The sequence below is a fragment of the Panthera pardus genome, unplaced genomic scaffold (genome assembly GCF_024362965.1).
Source record: "Panthera pardus isolate Hobbes unplaced genomic scaffold, ASM2436296v1 HiC_scaffold_8, whole genome shotgun sequence".
Classification (NCBI taxonomy): domain Eukaryota; kingdom Metazoa; phylum Chordata; class Mammalia; order Carnivora; family Felidae; genus Panthera; species Panthera pardus.
Window position 1 is genome coordinate 96391658 of NW_026527013.1, and position 19823 is coordinate 96411480.

Sequence of the window (19823 nt, forward strand, 5' to 3'; positions counted from 1 at the left end):
CTTGAGTGATGTAGTGATAAAGAAATGTTCTTGGCCTCTGACACAAGATTTCACAGGGCTAGGGTTCAAGGGAATAGGATGTGCCTTCTATGTGTCCTTTTTCTTCTTGCTTTTTTACTTTTGCTCTGTGTATATAAGCTTGTGAAAAAGGAAAAGCTTTTTTTTCAAGTACATTGTCTTTGGTATTATTATGCCTAAACATTTTTGAAGAAATTATTTTATTTAATTTATTAAAAAAATGTTTTTTAAATTTATTTTATTTTATTGGAAGAAATTATTTCAAATGGAATCCAAGAATGTGGAACTATAGTGTGTGCAGTGTTATTTATAAAAGAGTATAGATTATAGATGTTCCATGAATATTTGACAAACAGTAAAATATATTAGTATAAAAATATTTTTGTAGGTATTATTTATGTCAGTGCTCTCCAGTAGTACTTTCCAAGATGCTGTAACTGTCCAATACAATAACCACTAGCCACAGATGACTATTGAGTACTTGAAAATGGCTAATGGGACTAGGAATGTAATATTTCATTAAAAAATACATTTGATATAGTGTCTCTATAATGATAGACTTAACAGATTTTAATTTTTTTCTAATTTTGATTTTTTTCAGGTAAATATATGCAGATGATGAACATTCTTAAGCCAATTGCCTTTGATGTTATCCATTTCATGTCTCAGCTATTTGATTATTACTTGTATGCAATATATACCTTTTTTGGTCGAAATGATTCAGTAAGTCACCTTTGGTGGGAAAGTCTGTTTCTTTAAAAATGTATTTATTTTTAAAATGTAAAATTTTTCATTCTCTTTGTATGAAATATACAAATAATATTATTTTGAAAATTATCCATCGAAAATCTAACAGAATTTTTGATGTCACCTTTTTGTCTGCTTAATTACCTTATGTATATATTAATCTTAAGCTCTGATATGATACACATATTTTATGTTATTCAAATTTTGGCAGAAAAAGTGCAGCATCTGTTTTTAACCTTGATGCATTTTGGCAGTGAAAAATGTGCGGGTTGCCTTGTTTAAATATGGCTCAGTGTGTAATTACTACATAGTAAATGAGACATTTTTAGTATTGGCTTACAAATCTTAGCAGGCACTCCTACAGTCAGAAGATAATGGCAAACATTTATTAAAATAATTGAAAACCTTTGAACTGAACCTTCTGTCTGCCACAGAATCATTTCCTGTACCTCCTTTTAGTGTTTCCACAAGCTCTTATTGCATTTGTCTTTTTCTACTCCTAAAGAGAACAGCATGGTATTAAACAGGTACCTTATATGATATTTGGTAGTTATTATGTGGTTCACCTAGATAGTCAATAGATTTCTGTGTAAAAGTATACTGCTGGGCCCTATGAATATATCATAATACTAACTTTTCATATATTTTGTATCTTTTTAAAAACATGTGAATTTATCTTTTAATATGGGATCTGAATTTCTTATGTTCTTAATTGTCTAATATATTTTTTAGAAAGAATAGCAATAATCACAGACAGATTATTGCTACAGAATTTGTTGCTATTAAATATTAATTCTTTGAATTTGGAAACTCAATACATAAATATTAAAGAAGAAAGACATTCTGGGGTTTTAGCTAATTGTCAGAATCTTTCAGTCTTCTAGATGAGCCTTACTGTGTCTCCTGGGCCAAACCTGCAGACCAGCACTACCCAAGAGAAGTTTTAAAGTAATGGAAATGCTCTAAATTTGCACTCATATGGTAGTCACTAGCCACATGTGACCTTTGAGCACTTGAAGTGTAATTAGTATGACTGAGGAACTGAATTTTTAATTGTATTTAATTTTAGCTAATTTATTGCTAAATATAAATAGCCACAGGTAGCTAGTGACTATCGTATTGGGTAGAACAGTTCTGGACCACATTATTGATAAGATGTGTTAATATAGGGTCCTTTGGAAACTTTTGGGAACTAATACTTTTGGACATGACTTTCTAGCTGATTATAATACTGATTAAATACTGGCACAGATTTGTTTACAGTAGGGTTCACTAGGACCTGAGAAAGTTAGCAAAGTATAGTTAGGTATTTATTATAAAATATGCTGCATATGTTATTTAAAATATAGTATGTTTTAAAGAACACGTTAACCTTATAACTTGTATTAAAAGCATTTTCAATCCTGTAAGACTCAGTAACAGACATTTCACTGTATTCAGGTAATTAGCTGTCAGTGATAAGCATTTCTGTCTTTAACCTGGGTGTCTACCCGTATATCATATTAGAAACATTTTGTATTATATGAACCTATACAAAATGTACATATGAGTGAATATGTCTGAATGAATATAGCATTTACTCTGCCTCTTACTTGTACTTTTTAAGGAAGACTTCTTTTGTTAGAGTATGCTTAGTAATACTAGCTTTATTCGACCATGTGAATATTGAAAACAGCACTTCAAATAGAATATAATTTAGATTCTGCTGTTTTTGATTCTGCAAAAATGAAGGAAACACTGTTTAAAGCAAAACAAAGACAATCTATAAAGGGTTTTACAAATTTGTAAAAAGAAACACTTCATCCTTCTACTCATATTTTATTTAGCTTAATTTTACATACATTTAAAGTTTGTTTTTGTTTTTGTTTTTTACCTTGCAAGATTATATTCTTCTTAATTAGCTACTTTAAATTCCTTTTGGAACAAGACAATCTAAATAAATAGCATAAATAAGCATATGCAAGTATATAAGATTGAAGAGTTAAACTTTTAATTTCCTAAGAAAATAAGCTTTTAAGTCTTTTAGAAATCCTAGAAATTTCAGTATTCAAATATATATATACATACTCCAAGTTGCCCTGTTAGCTATTGAGTCTTATGTGGTAGGAGGGGAGGGGTAATTAGGTAATGGGTAGAATAGGAAGAGCACAGTGGTACATAGTTGCTCCTATTTTTCTCCCAGAGAAGAAAGATACTTGTATGAGTGAATTCAGATGGATGCTGCATATGGAAGAATCTGTTTCCCAGGGTTTCTAGAAAGTCATTGGCTGGGAGGCCATAGTGTATGCAGCAGGGTAAGGGATTCTTCCTCTTTAAACTAACTCCTCCAGAAGCTCTTGCTCTTCATTGAACTGTTTATAGCCTACAACACCATACTGTATTATATATCTAATCCATTTGGTTCTATTATAATAATGTTACTTGTAGTGTTGCTTTATCTTGCCTTGCCCCAGCCTTCCATTGGTCACCTCTTGAGTTATGTTTTCTGTGGTTTTTCCTGTTCATAGCCTCTCATGAAGACCATTCTGTAGCTTACCTTAACAAAGTAGTAAGCACATAGTGGATTCTTAGGACACATGGATTGATGTCCTAATTATTTCTTATCCAAGTTAATCTGATGAGTGTTGTTACTTGAAAACAGTTTGTGAGCATCATTTAAAGTTACCTTTCATTAATGAAACTTCATTAATAGAGTGTCTGTGATTCAGTTTTTAATTTTTTTACGAACAAATTAACTTCCACTTCTGGATATGTAGGACTACAGTCTAACGGGATGATACTGCCTGTAGAAAACAATTACAAAACCTGAATGTTATACAAAAGACAACTATCTGAAGATACTGGAGAATGAACGAAGCATATAGACTCTGGGTGGGGGAGTTCATGCTAGTGTGTAGATTGGGGAAAGGGGAGTGTAAAAAAATAAATTCCATCTCCATGGCCTTTGAGCCTGGGATTAAGTACAGTTCACTCAGCACAAAGGTAGAGGCAAGCATAGGAAAACTTTGTCTTTATGGATTGGGGAACCAGAAAATTGAAGCCAGGAAATTGAGAACAATGAAAATAGTAGGGGGGATGTTCAGAAGAAAAAGGGCCAGGGAGGGGATTCCCAAGCTTTTTTACCTCCATCTTTGATTAACCCATAACCATGTTCATATGAAATAGATTAACTACAGCCAAAGAAAAAAGATCTGAACAGAGAGTGAAGCTGTTGCATAAGAGACAGTTTGTAGTACAAGCTCAGCCAAGAAAATTACATAATGCAAACAAAGGAAACAGTACCCAGTGGGAAAAAATAACAGAATCCAAAATCTCCAGAACTAAATTGATGATGCAGTCTAACTTCACCCAACATACATAGAAGTAAAAAAAGCAGAGTACATCCTTAAGTAAAATGAAAGTCAATTTAGTTTGACCCCTTAAGATGTTGGAACTAAGGGATAATATTTTAAGTGGACTATTAGAACTATCTTGAATAAAGTAGAAAGATGTTTTAAATGTATGAACATGTCAGTAGAGAAGTAGGAAGTTCTAGTAATAACAGTAATAAAAAGCCAAAGGGAAATCCTAGAACTGAACAGTAATAAAAAGCCAAAGGGAAATCCTAGAACTGAAAAATGTAATTTCAGCAATTAAAAAAAATTACTGAATGTACTTTACAGCTAAATGGACATGATAGAGGAAAGAATATGTAAAACTTGAAGATAAATTGGAAGATTGGAAAACAAAATGATCAAAGCCTTAGGGACATGTTAAGTCAAATGATCAAACATACATGTAATTGGAATACCAGATGGAGACAAGAGAGATAGAATGAGGTACAAAAAATATTTGAGGAAACTTTGACCAAAAATTTGCAGATACAAGTTACTAAATGAACAGCAAGCAGAATAAGAACAAAGGAACATACAGCAGGGTACCTCATGGTGAAACAGTCTCTTGAAAATGACAATAGACTTATTACATAAAGGGACCAATGATCTGATTCAGCTGACTTCTCACGAGAAATTGTGGAGGCTGTAGGAGAGAGTAATACATCTTTAAGGTACTGAAAGAGAGGAAAAGAATGTCCATTCAGAATTTTATATCTAGCAAAAACACCATATCAAGAATGAATGTGAAATTAAGTTGTTTTTAGATAAAAAGAAAAAAAAAACCTAAGAATTTGTCACCAACAGACATGTAATACCGAAATGCTGAATGAATTTTTTTCAGGCTAAAGGAAAATGATACCAGAAAACTTAGATCCTGAGGAAAGAATAAAGAGCATTGGTTATGGAAACTACTTGGGGAAATGCAAAAGATTATTTTTTTCTTTTTCCTTTTAATTTCTTTATAAACCATATAGCTGTTTAAAAGTGAAATCATAACATTATTTTCTAGAGTTCATAATATATGTAAATATATTACATGTAACAACTACAACAAGATACGTGGGGGATATGGATCTATAAGATGGCAAGATTTCTGTATATTATGTTAAACAGTAAATGGATTGTGTAATATCAGAATGTATATTATAATTCACAGGACAATGAAAAATAATATTGCAGATTAACTCTTTACCAAAAGGAAAATTAAATTAGAATTCCTTTTTTTAAAAAACTGTTTTTTGGGGCGCCTGGGTGGCTCAGTCGGTTAAGCGGCCGACTTCGGCTCAGGTCATGATCTCGCGGTCAGTGAGTTCAAGCCCCACATCGGGCTCTGTGCTGACAGCTCGGAGCCTGGAGTCTGTTTCAGATTCTGTGTCTCCCTCTCTCTGACCCTCCCCCATTCATGCTCTGTCTCTCTCTGTCTCAAAAATAAATAAATGTTAAAAAAAAACAAAACAAAACTGTTTTTTAATGTTTATTTATTTTTGAGAGAGAGAAACAGAGCATGAGTGGGGGAGGAGCAGAGAGAGAGGGAGACAGAGAATCTAAAGCAGGTTCCAGGCTCCAAAGTGTCAGCACAGAGATCGATGTGGGGCTCAAACTCACAAACTGTGAGATCATGACCTGAGCCGAAGTTGGACGCTTAACTGACTGAGCCACCAGGCACCCCTTCTTTTTTCTTTTTTAAGTTTTTATTTATTTATTTTGAGAAAGAGAGAGCAAGCGCAGGGGAAGGGCAGAGACAGAGAGGGAGAGAGAATCCCAAGGAGGCTCTGTACTATTAGCTCAGAGTCTGCATGGGACTTGAACTCATAAACCGTGAGACTGTGACCTGAGCCGAAACCAAGAGTCGGACACTTAACCAACTAAGCCACCCAGGCACCCCTTAAACTAGAATTCTAAAATATAAAATTCATATAATCAGAAGAGACAGGAAAGGAGGAACCAAGGAACAAAAAAAGATATAATGAATGGTAGATTTAGACCCGATCAATAATCACATTAAATGTTAATGGACTAAACACTCAAAAGGTAGAGATTGTCAGAATGGATTAAAACAAAACAAAAGAAACACTTTAAATGTAAAATATACACAAAGTGAGGATATATATATGCATGTGTGTGTGTATAATGTGTGTGTGTGTGTGTGTGTGTGTGTATCTAGAGAGAGAGAGACCATTACATATATTCTAATCAAGTTAAAAGATTGAAATCATACAGAATATGTTCTCTGATGACAATGTAATTAAATTAGAAACCAATAACCATAAGATAACTGGGAAAAAAATCTAAGCATTTGGAAATTAACACACTTCTAAATAAAGGTTGGCTTAAAGAAAAAATCATGAGAAGTTAGAAAATACTTAAAAGTGAATGATAGTGAAAGCACAACATATCAAGCTGTGCAATACAGCTAAATCAATACTTAAGGGAAGTATCTAGTTTTAAATGCCTATAATAGAAAAGAAGAAAGACTCAAGTAATGATAAGCTTCCACCTTAAGAAAGTAGAAAAAGAAGCATAAATTATGCACTGTGTGTTTTCTTACAAGGGCACCAAACCTCTCATGAGGGCCCCACTCTCATGACCTCATCTAACCCTAATTACCTCTCCCATCTCCAGATAACATCTCATTAGAGGTTAGAGCTTTACCATATGAATTCTGAGGGGACAACAAACATTCAGACCATAAATGGAATAACTAGAATTTACATACATTGTTTATAGAAATGAAGAATAATACAGCCACTAGAAAACAGTATGGCAGTACCTTATAAAGCTAAAACTATGCTTATTATATGAATCAGAAATTCCACTGGTAGATATTTACCCAAAAGAATAGAAAATATATGTCTTCTCAAGGATATATATGTGAATGTTCATAGTGACATTATTCAAACTGAAACCCAAATGTGCGTCACCTGGTGAATAAGTAAACACACTGTGATATATCCATGTTTTGGAGCACTATTAAGCAATAAAAGAGCATGAATTACTAATAGGCTTATAACATGGATGAATTTCAAAAGCATGCTAAAGACAAAGTCAAACACAAAAGACTACACATGTATGATTCTATTTATACAAAATTTTAAAAAAGGCAAAACTGTAGTGATAGATCAGAGGGTAAGATTGGAGAGAGGAATTCAAGTGCAAAGGGCATAAGGGCATTTTTCAAGGTGAGGAAAATTCTATCTCTTGATTGTGGTATTAGTATAAGACTATACAACTACCAAAATTCATCAAACTATACTTGCGATGGCTGAATTTGACTATATAAAAATAATGCTCTAGTGAAAAAAGAGGGAAAATGAAATAATAAAGTTTATAAAATGTAGTGAAAGTAAAATGTATTTTGAAATTACCACATAAAATGAGTTCATGTTTTCATGTTTTACTGTACCATGCCATCACACAACTATTTTAGCTTTAGGATTTCTGTCACATGTTGTGTAAGTAATTACTTGTTTTCATCCTATCTCAGATAAGAAAGGATGAGGAACAATATGTTGTGTGTGTGTATGTATACACAAACATATATATAAATGAATTAGTGAGATGATATATTTTATAGTTTACTATTAATACTTTAAAATTTTTGGCTCATACAGAACATTTTAGCATCTTTCTAGAGGCCTATATATATCTATGATTACCTCTAAGTTAAATTTATATTCATCAATTGAATCATCACTCAAGGACGCAACTACCTGGCTTTTCATGATTTAACAGTCAACTGTCTCTTCTCATTTATGTTCTTGGGGTATTTATATGTGCTTTGACTTTGATGTAGTGAAGCGAATTCTATACTGTGAAATGTTTACTGAGGCTAATAAAAAGTTTTCTTCATTTTTGAATGAGGATTTGGGCTGTCTCTAATTTGTGTTAGAAAAATAAATTTAAAACAGTCTACATTATTATGCTTATACATAAGTATGATGCAGTACGCTATCTTTAAGTATCAGAAATCATAAGTTTTATAACTAAAAATAATAACTTATGGGAAAAAGATACTGGTGAGCTCTCTCCTAATTTATGAGATTGACAGATGCTAGTGTGACCTGTAAATGCAAATGTGTGAAATAGTTCTCTTGTTCCCTTAAGGGCTAAGGTTTGACTTGATGTTTTGAAATTTTTAAATGTAGTTTGGAGACCTTCCGAAGACTAAGTATCTGAATGAAAACTCAATGGATACTTAACTTGAGTTAATATGAAGGTATAACATATGAAAGATTATCTCCGAAGTGGTGGTAGCATATGCCTTTCTTTTTCTTTTTCAGCTGGAATCAACAGGACTAGGCCTTAGTAGTAGTAGACTAAGAACAACTCTTAACAGAATACAAGAAAGCCTTATCGATATGGTGAGTAATCATTTGGAATTAATTCTTTGGGGTTATATTAAATAAAAATTAACCATCCAATCAACTACATATAAATGTGTGTCTCTATATATATTGAGTGCCTGAGTCCTCAGTATTACTCTACATGCTTGTAGGAAGTAAATAGAGGTTTCTTATAGTCTGATTGGAGAGAGAAAACTGATCCTCATGAAAGAGTATAATATTGGCTATATATCCAGTACAGGTCCAAAGGGAGGAAAGTTTCATGTGGAAACTTGATTTCAGAGAATGGCTAAAGGAAGAAGTGAGAGTTGTGCTAGTCTTTGAAGAGCAGGCAAGGGGTTAGTGGGAAAAAAGAAAGAATGGCATTCCAATTAAGGTTCAGAAGCTGAGAACGGGCCTTGAGGTGGGAGTAAGCCTGGCCCAAAGTTTGGCCATCTTTGTGATTGGGATACTGATATATACTGAAGAGTTGTGTTGCAGGGAGTATTTAGAGCCACTTGAAATTCAAGGAAGAGGCTTGGGTGTAGTTGGCTATGCAGTATGGGGTCTGGATTCTTTTTTTTTTTTTTTTTTAATTTTTTTTTTTCAACATTTTTTATTTATTTTTGGGACAGAGAGAGACAGAGCATGAACGGGGGAGGGGCAGAGAGAGAGGGAGACACAGAATCGGAAACAGGCTCCAGGCTCCGAGCCATCAGCCCAGAGCCTGATGCGGGGCTCGAACTCACGGACCGCGAGATCGTGACCTGGCTGAAGTCGGACGCTTAACCGACTGCACCACCCAGGCGCCCCATGGGGTCTGGATTCTTGACTGTTGGGTCACTTGATGTAATGCGTATCTTAAGAAAATAGATTAGGCAGCAATACAGGGCTGAGCATTTGTAGTGTTTAAGGTAACCTCGGCATTTAAAATAACAATTTTTTTTTTCTTGTGATGGGTCACTGTAGCCAGAGATTTTTGTTGTTCGCCACATTTCTCTGCATCTACATTAATCTCAGGATCCTCTGATTTTTCTTTATTTCTTCACCTACCCAAACAAGCAGTCATTTTCCTCTTTTCTCATAAGCTCTGTGTTACGTACATACTTCTGCTATTGAAGTTTTTAGTAAAGCAATGTAATCATTCATTCTTTTAGGAAATACTCATTGTAATAATTATTATTTGTTGGGCATGGTTGTAGTGCTAGATATTCATCACTGCACAGTAGAGGTACTTCTGTCTGGGAACTTATATTTTATTGAGGCAGACAGATAAACAAATACGTAATATAGTATCAGATACTGAGAAGTGCTAAGAAGAAAATGAAGCAGAGTGGTAAGAATGGTGATCTTTGAGCAGAGATGTGAATAAAACGAGAGAGGTATGTGCTCATATCTCAGATGAGCACTGTTTACACAGAGAAAATCACCTATATCCATCTCCCTTATAATTTGGAGATCTTCTTGCTCAGCACATATATATTTTCATAACACTTAGCTCTGCAAACTACACTTTTTCAGTAAATGTTCATAGAATAAGTGAATAAACTCCAGTCCATGAGTTTCTTGTCTCCTGGCTTAATCTGGCTTTTGTTCTTGGCTTTGTTATCCATTTAATCCTGATCTTCATTTTCAGAGTCCAGGCTCCTTATTTGACCCAGCCATTTATTTATTTTTTTTGTTTTGGTTTTGCAAAATCCATTGGCTTCCAACCCCATTAGAAGGTATCTGTGTTTCAGTTTTGCTTCTCCTGGTTTGACACTTAGTACAACCTTGACCATCAATCAGATCTTGTTTTCCAGATCTTAGTCCACAGCTAAAGTTTTTCTTGTTTCTGGTTGAAAGCCTTGAAATTGATGAACTGAATAGTCATAACCAGAAAGTCCAGAGTGGGGTGCAGTTACCTCTAGAACTCATTGCTCTTAATCCAGTCTGGGCTTCATGACAGTTGTAGTGATGGATTCCTATTATTATTTTCCTAATAATAATAATAATAATAATAATAATAATAATACAGTTTTTTTTAAAAAAAGCTTGACAGGTCAAAATTTACCACTAGAGTCATTCGTTCTGACGTCTCTGTCCTCTCTGTTAGTTACTAGTTTATGATTGTCAAACTGCAGTTCCAATTTTTACTCTTAAAGAGTGGATTTGATGCTTCAGATTTTGCCATATGGTGTGTAATGAAGTATTATCGAGTAAATAGTGGAACCGAACTAGCTATTCTTTGAGACAAGCTGCCACCCATCTATTGATAACAGTGTATCTGTAGCATGTCTGACCAGTTCTGTGTTCATTGGATAAATTTTTTCCAGAACTGGTAGTCAACTTTAGAAATGTATTTTCAAAAACCAGCTACATGCCCCCTCCCTAGTAAATGGTTAGATAGATGTGCCTGCTTTTTTCTTTGGCACTTCATCTTTTAAAGATATCTTTTCTTTAAGTCCTTATCCTTACCATCTCTTAAATCAGATAGTATCTTGGCTCAGAAGACCATGTGAGTAGTCATTGCTTCTTCAGTTTGTAAGTAGTGCTGACTGTTTTTTGACAGGGCCTCTCCAGGGTCCTTACTCCTCCTCCAGTAATACAGAAGTTTTTCCCGAATTTTCTGTTGGTTTCCAGTGTTTTACATGTTAAATTATTATTCATACTGATAAGAATTGGTTTATTATTTTAGAAAATATATTTGTCATTTTCTAGACCTTGATCTCAGGTTTTCATATGCTGGTATATTACTTTTTCTTCACTTCATTAATTTGCATCTACATTGGCAGAGAACATTAATTGGTTTCTTGCTATTCAATACATTCTTTGGCTATTAAAATAATTTATAGCCTAATCAATCTGGAACCACTAGATGGAAGTTGTATTTTTTCCCTGTATTTCCCCTATGTGTTAGTTAAAATTTTAATGAGCACATTTCTGGTAATTTTTCCATTTTCTCCATATATATCTTCTAAGTTTTCCTTCTCTTTAAGCTGTAAAAGGCAACTTGGAATCATTATGTTCTTAAAAATGCCACCTGAAATCATTTATTGTATAAACTCAATGTAAATATAAGACAACTTGACACATCAAATAGACTTTCAAGAAAAGGAGTCTACAAGGGGAAGACAAGAAAAGGAAGCTGGTATAGATCACACTGGTACCAGAACTGTGAATTTTTAGTTATCTGGTGATGTTAAATTGTTTGCTTTAAGATATTTGGCTATCAAACCTTTGTGCTTTGATACCTGTGCTTTGATAATAAAAATGTATTTTAAATCGGTCCAGAAAATTCCATAAAAACGACTTCTCTTTGTAGTCGTAATTATTAGTGGCAGGAAAGGTTAAACATTGTGACTTTCACTGTGAAACTAAAGATTTTGATTAAGGTTTCCTTCCTCAAAGTCTTCAAAGGGTTTTATATCTTTTCCGTATTGTAGTGGTGTAATCTGAAACACTGATCCAGTTTTGGAGCTTTTCCATTGACAGTTGCAATAAGCACATACCATTTATTTATATCAACTTGACATTGTTGTTATTCTCTTGCTCTCTTCATGGGTATTTTCCTGAATATAAACACAGAACGTTAGCCTTTAAGCAGATAATTACCATAATTTTTATGCCTAAAATACCAGTGTTGACTAGGAACAAAGAATGGCATCCTAATGCAAACTCTTTGAAGTGGGGGCAGCAATGCCAGTGATCTCTGTGGGAATGTTTTTGTGAAAGAGCTCTGTGAGTACAGAGGGAGTTCAACACATTTGAATTGGAGGTAGGTAAAGAGTAGGTCGAGGAGGTAGTAGGTGAGTGCTTGTGGCCTTTCCCATCATACCCAGAGATCAACTGCATTTCTCTCAGGCTACAGATATAACCTCTCTTTGCCTTCCAGCACCACCTCCCTTTTCTATCCTAAATTAACTAGTTAATATCTACATTCACAGAAACCTTTAGTTTTTAAATATATGTTATATATATGGTGATAACTTATAAAAGAATGAAATTCAGAAGTAACTCTGCTGTTACAAATGTGTGGTATTTATGGTTTTCCTGGAGCTCTTTTGAGTTTGAGATTTTACAATATTGGCAGAAAGTTCATGTCTGTTTTTGTCAGTTTATTGCAAAATATTTTGAAAGAGGGTGTGTTTGATGCTTCGAATATACTTATGGAGTCTAATACTCCCAAGTTTCTACTCATATAAACATAGAAAGAAGCTTACCTGTGCTCATTCAGTCTTACAGCTTTTATACATTCCGAGTAACTGTCAGCTCCTGACTGAACCTCTTTCCATAGGGAACTCATCACCCTTCTTGCTGTAGACTTCTGCTTGATAGAAAGTGCTTTGTTGTGATGCAGCCATTTCTCCCTCTCTGGAACTATTCTGTTATCTATTTCTACCCCATTGGGGCCACTTCAGCTAGCTTAGTTAGCTATCTTGCCTAAGTGAGTGATCTCTTCGCCCAATTTCTTTATTAGTTTTTCTTGTTTCAATGTTTCAGTTCTCCTCACCATCTCTTGACTTGTTCTGAGATGGATATTCACAACTCTGACCTAAGAAGAAAATACAGAATATTATAGGAGGTATTGGAAGTAGATGGAAGGCAAGGAGCTACGTGAGGACAGTGTAAGACTCAAGGGATACACGATAGTTGGATAGGTATCTTTATTATTAAGTCAGTCAGCAAACACATAATGAGTGCTGGGATACTTTGTGGAAGACCAGTGGATGGGCTTTCTGGTAGAAGAGGCACATAAGGAATCAATGAATATCCAGTTTAATGTCAGATTGTGTCAGGAATTACAAAGAACTAGGAAAGGGTAGAAAGAGGAGAAAAAGGGTATTAGTTTGTTTAGGGGATCACACAAGGCCTTTCTGGGAAGGTAACATTGAAGTAGATCCCCAAAGGAAGAAATAGAGGAGTGAGCCACCTGAATGAGAATTCATTTATTTAAGAAACATTTATTTAGTGCCTGTTTATTGAACACTTTATATATGATGCCAGATCCTGTCTGGGAATTGAGGATACAATTTTGGTGGGGAGACAGCAATCAGACAAAACTCCCTACTCATGTGCAACTTCTTTTCTAATAGAGAGGGAATATTTTGGGGAGAAATGTTTCAGGTGGAGGGAACAAGGAATGCAAAGACCCTGAGGTTGGGACCATGCTTGGCCTATTCCAGGGACAGCACAGAGGTGAGTATAATTAGAATGAAGCATAGAAGAGGGTTGGTGATAGATAAAACCAAAGAGGTAGCCGGAGCCTAAATCTTATAAGGCTGATTTTACTCTGAGTAACACAGGAAGCTATTAAAGAGCTTTAAGCAGAAGAGCTGAAATTAAGTAAAAGAGAATTATTTTGGCTACTGAGAGAGATGAGGGGGCTTGTGCCAAAGTGTTAGTGGAAGAAGTAGTGAAACAGGATCAGATTCTGGATCTGTTTTGAAGGTAGACCCGTCAGATCTGTTGATGGATTGGAAGTGGGATATGACTGTGAGAGGAGTCAATGATGACACCTAACTTCTGGAGAATGGAAGTGCCATTACTGTAGATAGATAAGACTTTTAGGAGGGACACATTTGAGTTCAGTTTTCAGGTATGTTAAATGCACTACAGGTAAGAGAGAGGTCAGGGCTAGCATGTACATTTTGAGCTCTTGGCATGTGGCTGATATTTAAACTGGGAGAGAAAATCCATCTAGGGAGTAGAGTGTGAGTGGGAGAAGTCCAAGGACTGAACTCTAGGACACTCCACTGTTTAAAGATTTGGGGGAGGAGGACAAACTAGCAAAGGAATCTGAGAAGTGGCTGGTGCCTTAGGAGAAAAACTAGAAGGGTATGGTGCTCTGGAAACTAAGAAAGTTTTTCAAGATTAGCTATGTAGGATGCTACAGTAGGTTAACTAAAATGGATATTCAGGGGCGCCTGGGTGGCGCAGTCGGTTAAGCGTCCGACTTCAGCCAGGTCACGATCTCGCGGTCCGTGAGTTCAAGCCCCGCGTCAGGCTCCGGGCTGATGGCTCGGAGCCTGGAGCCTGTTTCCGATTCTGTGTCTCCCTCTCTCTCTGCCCCTCCCCCGTTCATGCTCTGTCTCTCTCTGTCCCAAAAATAAAAATAAAAAAAAACGTTGAAAAAAAAAAAATTAAAAAAAAAAAAATTAAAAAAAATAAAATGGATATTCAGAGTTGACTTTTGGACTTGGCCATGGGATGCCAGTGGGGACCTTGATAACAGTAAAGACTGTCTTGTCTCCATCAATTAAACTATTAGAGGGCCTGCTAATGCCAGGAGGCATACCAAGGTCTTAAGATACAAAGGTGGTGAAATTGGTCCCAGCCCTCTAAGAACTCACAGTGAGGTGGAAGGGTCAGGAAACAATTGACTAAGTGTACTTTATGCCACATACAGACATTAGGTATACATGTAGATGCTAACACAAGAAAGATACTAATTCTTCTTGGGAGATTGAGAAAGTTATAGAAAGGAGGTGAATATGACCTCGCACTTAAGAAATGAGGAGGAAAGAGCCAGGGAGACAAGAAGAGAGCAGGTAAGACAAGAGTGTCAGTAGGACAGGTGTAGCAAGTCCAGTGTGGCTAGACCTTAGAGTCATAGATTACGTGGAAATGAGGCTGGCGAGGTAGCTGGTATCACTGTAAAAAGTAGTATCATGGTAACAGTTTAGGCTTTTTTTTCTGTAAGGAGTGGATAGTCCATTGGGACTTTTAAACTGGGGAGTGGTGTGATCACATCTCCCTTTTAGGAAGATCACTTGGGTATTCTAAAAATATCAACCAGTGAACTGTGTGCAAAATGGAGTGGAAATAGGAAAAGCTAGAGGCAGAGGTCTGTATTTGGGGACTGTTAGTCCAGGCAAGAATGCTCTGGGACCTAGGTCCTAATGAAGCAGGGCGAGAGGAAGAAACAGACATGAGAGGTGTGTGCTAAGGCATGATGGAGGGGAGGAAAGGAAGAGGCATGAATGATTCCAATGTTTCTCACTTGGACAGTCTGGTAGATGGTGATTTAAATGACCACAGGCATTAAATTAAATAGCATAGGCAGCCAGTTGTAATTTTGTGTTTGTGTGTGTGTGTACGTGTGTGCGTGTACGTGCATGTGTGTGTACACGCACAAGCAGGAGGGGGTGATTATTTTCCTTTTTAGTAGGAAATAAATAATGGAGTGGTGACATTGATTAACTCGCATAGTTTCCTTATCCTGATTCCCCTTAGAGAAAGTGCAGTTGTTCCCAAAATAACTTTTAAATGCTAATTGAGTAATTAGAGATTGAAAAGAAACAATATCTTTAGTAGAAGATATAAAAAAGAACTAAAGAAGAATAAAACCATTTTTCTAACTTAAAAGGTTTTATAATGTTTTAGTTCCATTGGGCTAAATTTATAAGCCTGTTATGCTCCCACTGTGCATTTGATGTCTTTTTCATTCATAAGTCAAGTGTTGGAGATTTGTGACTATGTAATTGATTTAAGAAGTAACCTAGATTTATATTTTGTACACTTTTAGATTTGTTTGTGTCCAAATTCTGTGCAATAATTGTCTTTGCGGATCTTTTAAAGCTCAATACAATCTGCTCTCCGGGCATCCCTTTCTTTTATTCCCATTAACCATCTATCTTCCTTCTCATCAGCAGTGTGACTGCAGACTTACACAATACAGTTAGTCCAGTTTCAGTTTGTAAGTGCATTCTAGTCCTGGCCTTCTTGAGATTATACCAAAGTTAACCTTAATTAAAGTTCAGATGTGAAATGGTTAATTATATCATGATTTTGTAATGTTCCAGCGTGATGATCCTCAAGAGGCAATCTCTTTCCTTGTTTACAGGTTCTTGAAGGGCATCTTACTGTTGTCTTTATGAAACATCTGCCAATTCATAAAGATTACTTGTGTTGGCCAACTTTAGGTCATGCACAGATAATAATAGCACATAGAGTTGGGTCATATTCACTTAGTACAAAAAGGAAATTTCCAGTAGTTAGAAAATATAAAGGAAGGAAAAGAAAGAACAGAGACTAAATGTAATTAATATGTATGCCTACGAGTATTTTAATTATAGGTCCAGTTTTGTAAAATCACATGGTTTATTGCTATTAGATTTGATTTCAGGCTGTGTTTGTACTTATGTTATATTTTCAGGAAGTTTCAGCAGATCCTACTGCCACACTCACAGCAGCAGAAGAGAGAAAGGAGAAGGTACCAAGCCCACACCTCAGTCACCTAGTGGTTTTGACATCTGGGGATACATTATATGGGTTGGCAGAAAGAGTGGTCGCCACAGAATCCTTGTAAGTTGTTAAAAACAGTTGCTTTGCCATTAAGTACTTAAGAAAAGTTTAAGAGTAAGCATTGTATAATTAGATTTCTAGCTGTATACATCTCCCTCTTCTGAATGTTACTTATATATTTCTGAGAAGTATATCCTAAAATAGATTACCAATTGATTTTTAAAACTGCATGGTTGTTTTTCAGTTCTATAAATGAAAGAAGGGAAATCTTTTAGGTTTCAGTCTTTAGCAAGATGACCCTTGCTTTAAAGTAAAACTTTAAAAAAAAAAGTTGTAGTATACTTTATATTTTCCTATTGAATTGTGGTTCTAGAGAAACTGTAGTTACATTGTTAGTTTAGTGGTAGATATAATCAGCCCTTGACACCAGTGAGAATATTTCTTGACCTTTAAAAATCCCCCGATTTTTAATACACTTAACGCATATGACTTCTTCCATAAAATGTAGTCCAATATAACTTGAGTTTTTGTGTACATAACAAAATGTAGAGAAAAATGGGATAGCTGCTGGCAGTTCTCCAGGCAAATGACTCCCACTCCTGCACACAGCTTCCTGACCTGAAGTTCACGTGTATGTCTCAGCCAAGTGTCACATGAGGTTACTTCTGAGAAGTGCCAGATGTTAAATCTGTGAATTTAGAGATCTGTTCTGTATAATTAAATAGGATCTTCATAAGAAATCCTTTCAAAAAATACTGTTGTATTTTTTCTTCAGTTTTTTTTATGTGATCTTTGCTCCTGTCTCACATGCAAAGCAGCATAGCTCTTCACCTTGTAGTTTCCAGAGTAGTTTTTTGAAGTCCCTCTTTTTGCACCTCTGCTCCCATTCGGCGATAAACTCAGCATTAAGTTTTGGGTAGGTTGTAAATGAGCTAATACGAGGCAGTTCACTAAAGTGGGAAAGAATTTTAATGGTTAAACTTTTGCTTAGAGATCTTAAAGATTACAAAAGTAGTGACAGGCTCTAGATCCTGCACTCTGCTTACACGGTGGGTTATTTGTTCTCTTTAGGGTATTTTTGGCTGAACAGTTTGAGTTCCTTCAGCCCCATCTGGATGCTGTGATGCCTGCAGTCAAAAAGCCCTTTCTTCAGCAGTTTTATTCACAGGTCAGAGATGGTCTTGGAAATCATTTCAACTGTGAGCAAGATAAGATTGTCACACATTATTTCAGGTGTTTTAGCTAGTGGCCAGTCTCCGTATTCCACGAGAGCGATTAGAATATGTTTATTCACTCGTGAATTCCTGTGTTAAATACTTACTGAGCACCTCGTATAACTTTTAGTCTAATGAGAGAAAGAGAGAGAGAGCCCATCAAAACTGCATTTACAATAAATTACGATAACGGGAAGGAAATAGCAGCAGGCTGTTTAACTTTGGCTGGGGGGCGGGGAGGAAAGGAGGTGTGGTGGGAGAAGGTTGTCTGGAAAGGCTGTTTGGAGGAAGTGATGTTTAAACCAGACCAGCTGGGTATATCAGTATTTTCCAAACCAAGGGAATGGCTTACATGAATATCAGCCAGTGAGAGCATGGTGGATGTAAGCAGCTGAAGAAAACTCAAATTGTCAGAGCAGGGAAGAGGGCTAGTGATGAGAAAGATGGCTAGGTGATAAGCAGTAGCCACATGGTGCACAGTGTTCTCAGCCAAAAGGTGGGCTTTATTTCGAGGGTACTGGGAAGGTCCCGGAGGATTTGAAACAGGTAAGCGGTGCAGTTGGTGTGTGTGTTAGAGTAGTTGGCGGCAGTAGATGGCAAGCCTGCAGGCAGGGAGACTGGCTTGCAGGCTCTTACAGAAATACAGTTGAGAGGACAAAATCTTGAGGTCAGACATTTAGAGTAGAAATGGAGAGAAGTGTAAAAATTTGAGAAATATTTGCTAGTCTCCATGAATATCTCTGGTTCTTTAAAGTTGTAGTATCCGTGACCTCAAACTGATTGTATGTCTCAAGATTATGTTTTGAGTAAGACCTCTACCTATGAATTAAAGTGTTTTCATAATTGAAATCTTCAGATATGCAGTGTTTGATTTTTAGATGAGATGTATACTAGAAGTAGACACAAAATATTTTTGGTAAATCTGAGGTTTTTAGAAAGTATCTGTCATTTTTCATTTCTGTGAAATTTATTTCAGACAGTCTCAACTGCCAGTGAACTACGCAAGCCAATTTATTGGATTGTAGCTGGTAAAGCTATTGATTATGAACAGATGCTGCTCCTAATGGCTAATGTGAAGTGGGATGTGAAAGAAATTATGTCACAGCACAACATATATGTAGATGCCCTGCTGAAGGCAAGTACTCTGGGAGCATCTTTGTCAAAGTGGAGTCTATCAGGAGAACTATTCCGCTCATTGCAGTTGCCCTGAGGTGGTGAGGTTATAGTTGTTATCACATTTCTAGCATCGTGATATTAAAGCCCCTGTACTGGAATAGACTTGCTTTTTGAATTTTGTGTTCTTTCAGACCCAAGAATACTATGCAGATTTTTTGGTTTTGCTCGCTAATTTCCCATCTTGAATGAGAGTTCAAGTTAATATTATGTAATCTCAGTAACCATGACTGTGGTGACAAGAAGATATTTCTATTTAATTAGAAGATATTTCTGTACTTGTGCAGATTTATCAGCAAGAGACCAGGCCCTTGATTACTCTATGTTGCTTTTTTTTTTTCCTAGAAATCATACTACTTTTACAGTGTGTCATGCAAACACCTTTGCATTTAAAACTTACATTTAAAATTTTTCTGGAAAGAATTGTTCATTTTTTGTCATTTATGCATCAAGAGATACTTGTAGATCACCTGACATCTGCCACACACTGATCTAGGTGCTGACAATATAGTTGGGAATTAAGGAACTTACATGCCCTCAAGGAATTTACTGCCTGTATAGAGACAACAGTAAAGACATAAATGAAGATAAGACATGTCAGATGATGAATAGTCCAGTGAAAAAGTAAATAAGCAGCAGAAGTGATATAGAGAGTGGCAGGGTGTGGGTTGGGGGCAGGGTGGTAATACTGTTAATTTACTTGTGGTCAAAGGAGGATCCTGATAAAGGGAGGGTTGTGGAGAGGCCCA

General features: G+C 35.9%; 1 protein-coding gene across 3 annotated transcripts in view; it reads left to right on the top strand.

The window, feature by feature from the left end:
• The window catches only part of VPS50 (VPS50 subunit of EARP/GARPII complex), a 139374-nt gene that overhangs the window by 111133 nt on the left and 8418 nt on the right, over nucleotides 1–19823 (top strand). For all 3 annotated transcript variants that reach the window (XM_019443319.2, XM_019443318.2, XM_019443320.2), the window contains 5 exons: nucleotides 620–741; nucleotides 8420–8500; nucleotides 16599–16747; nucleotides 17759–17855; nucleotides 18878–19036. In XM_019443319.2, the coding sequence (XP_019298864.1) occupies nucleotides 620–741; nucleotides 8420–8500; nucleotides 16599–16747; nucleotides 17759–17855; nucleotides 18878–19036 (608 nt within the window). The remainder of the gene's footprint in view (nucleotides 1–619; nucleotides 742–8419; nucleotides 8501–16598; nucleotides 16748–17758; nucleotides 17856–18877; nucleotides 19037–19823) is intronic.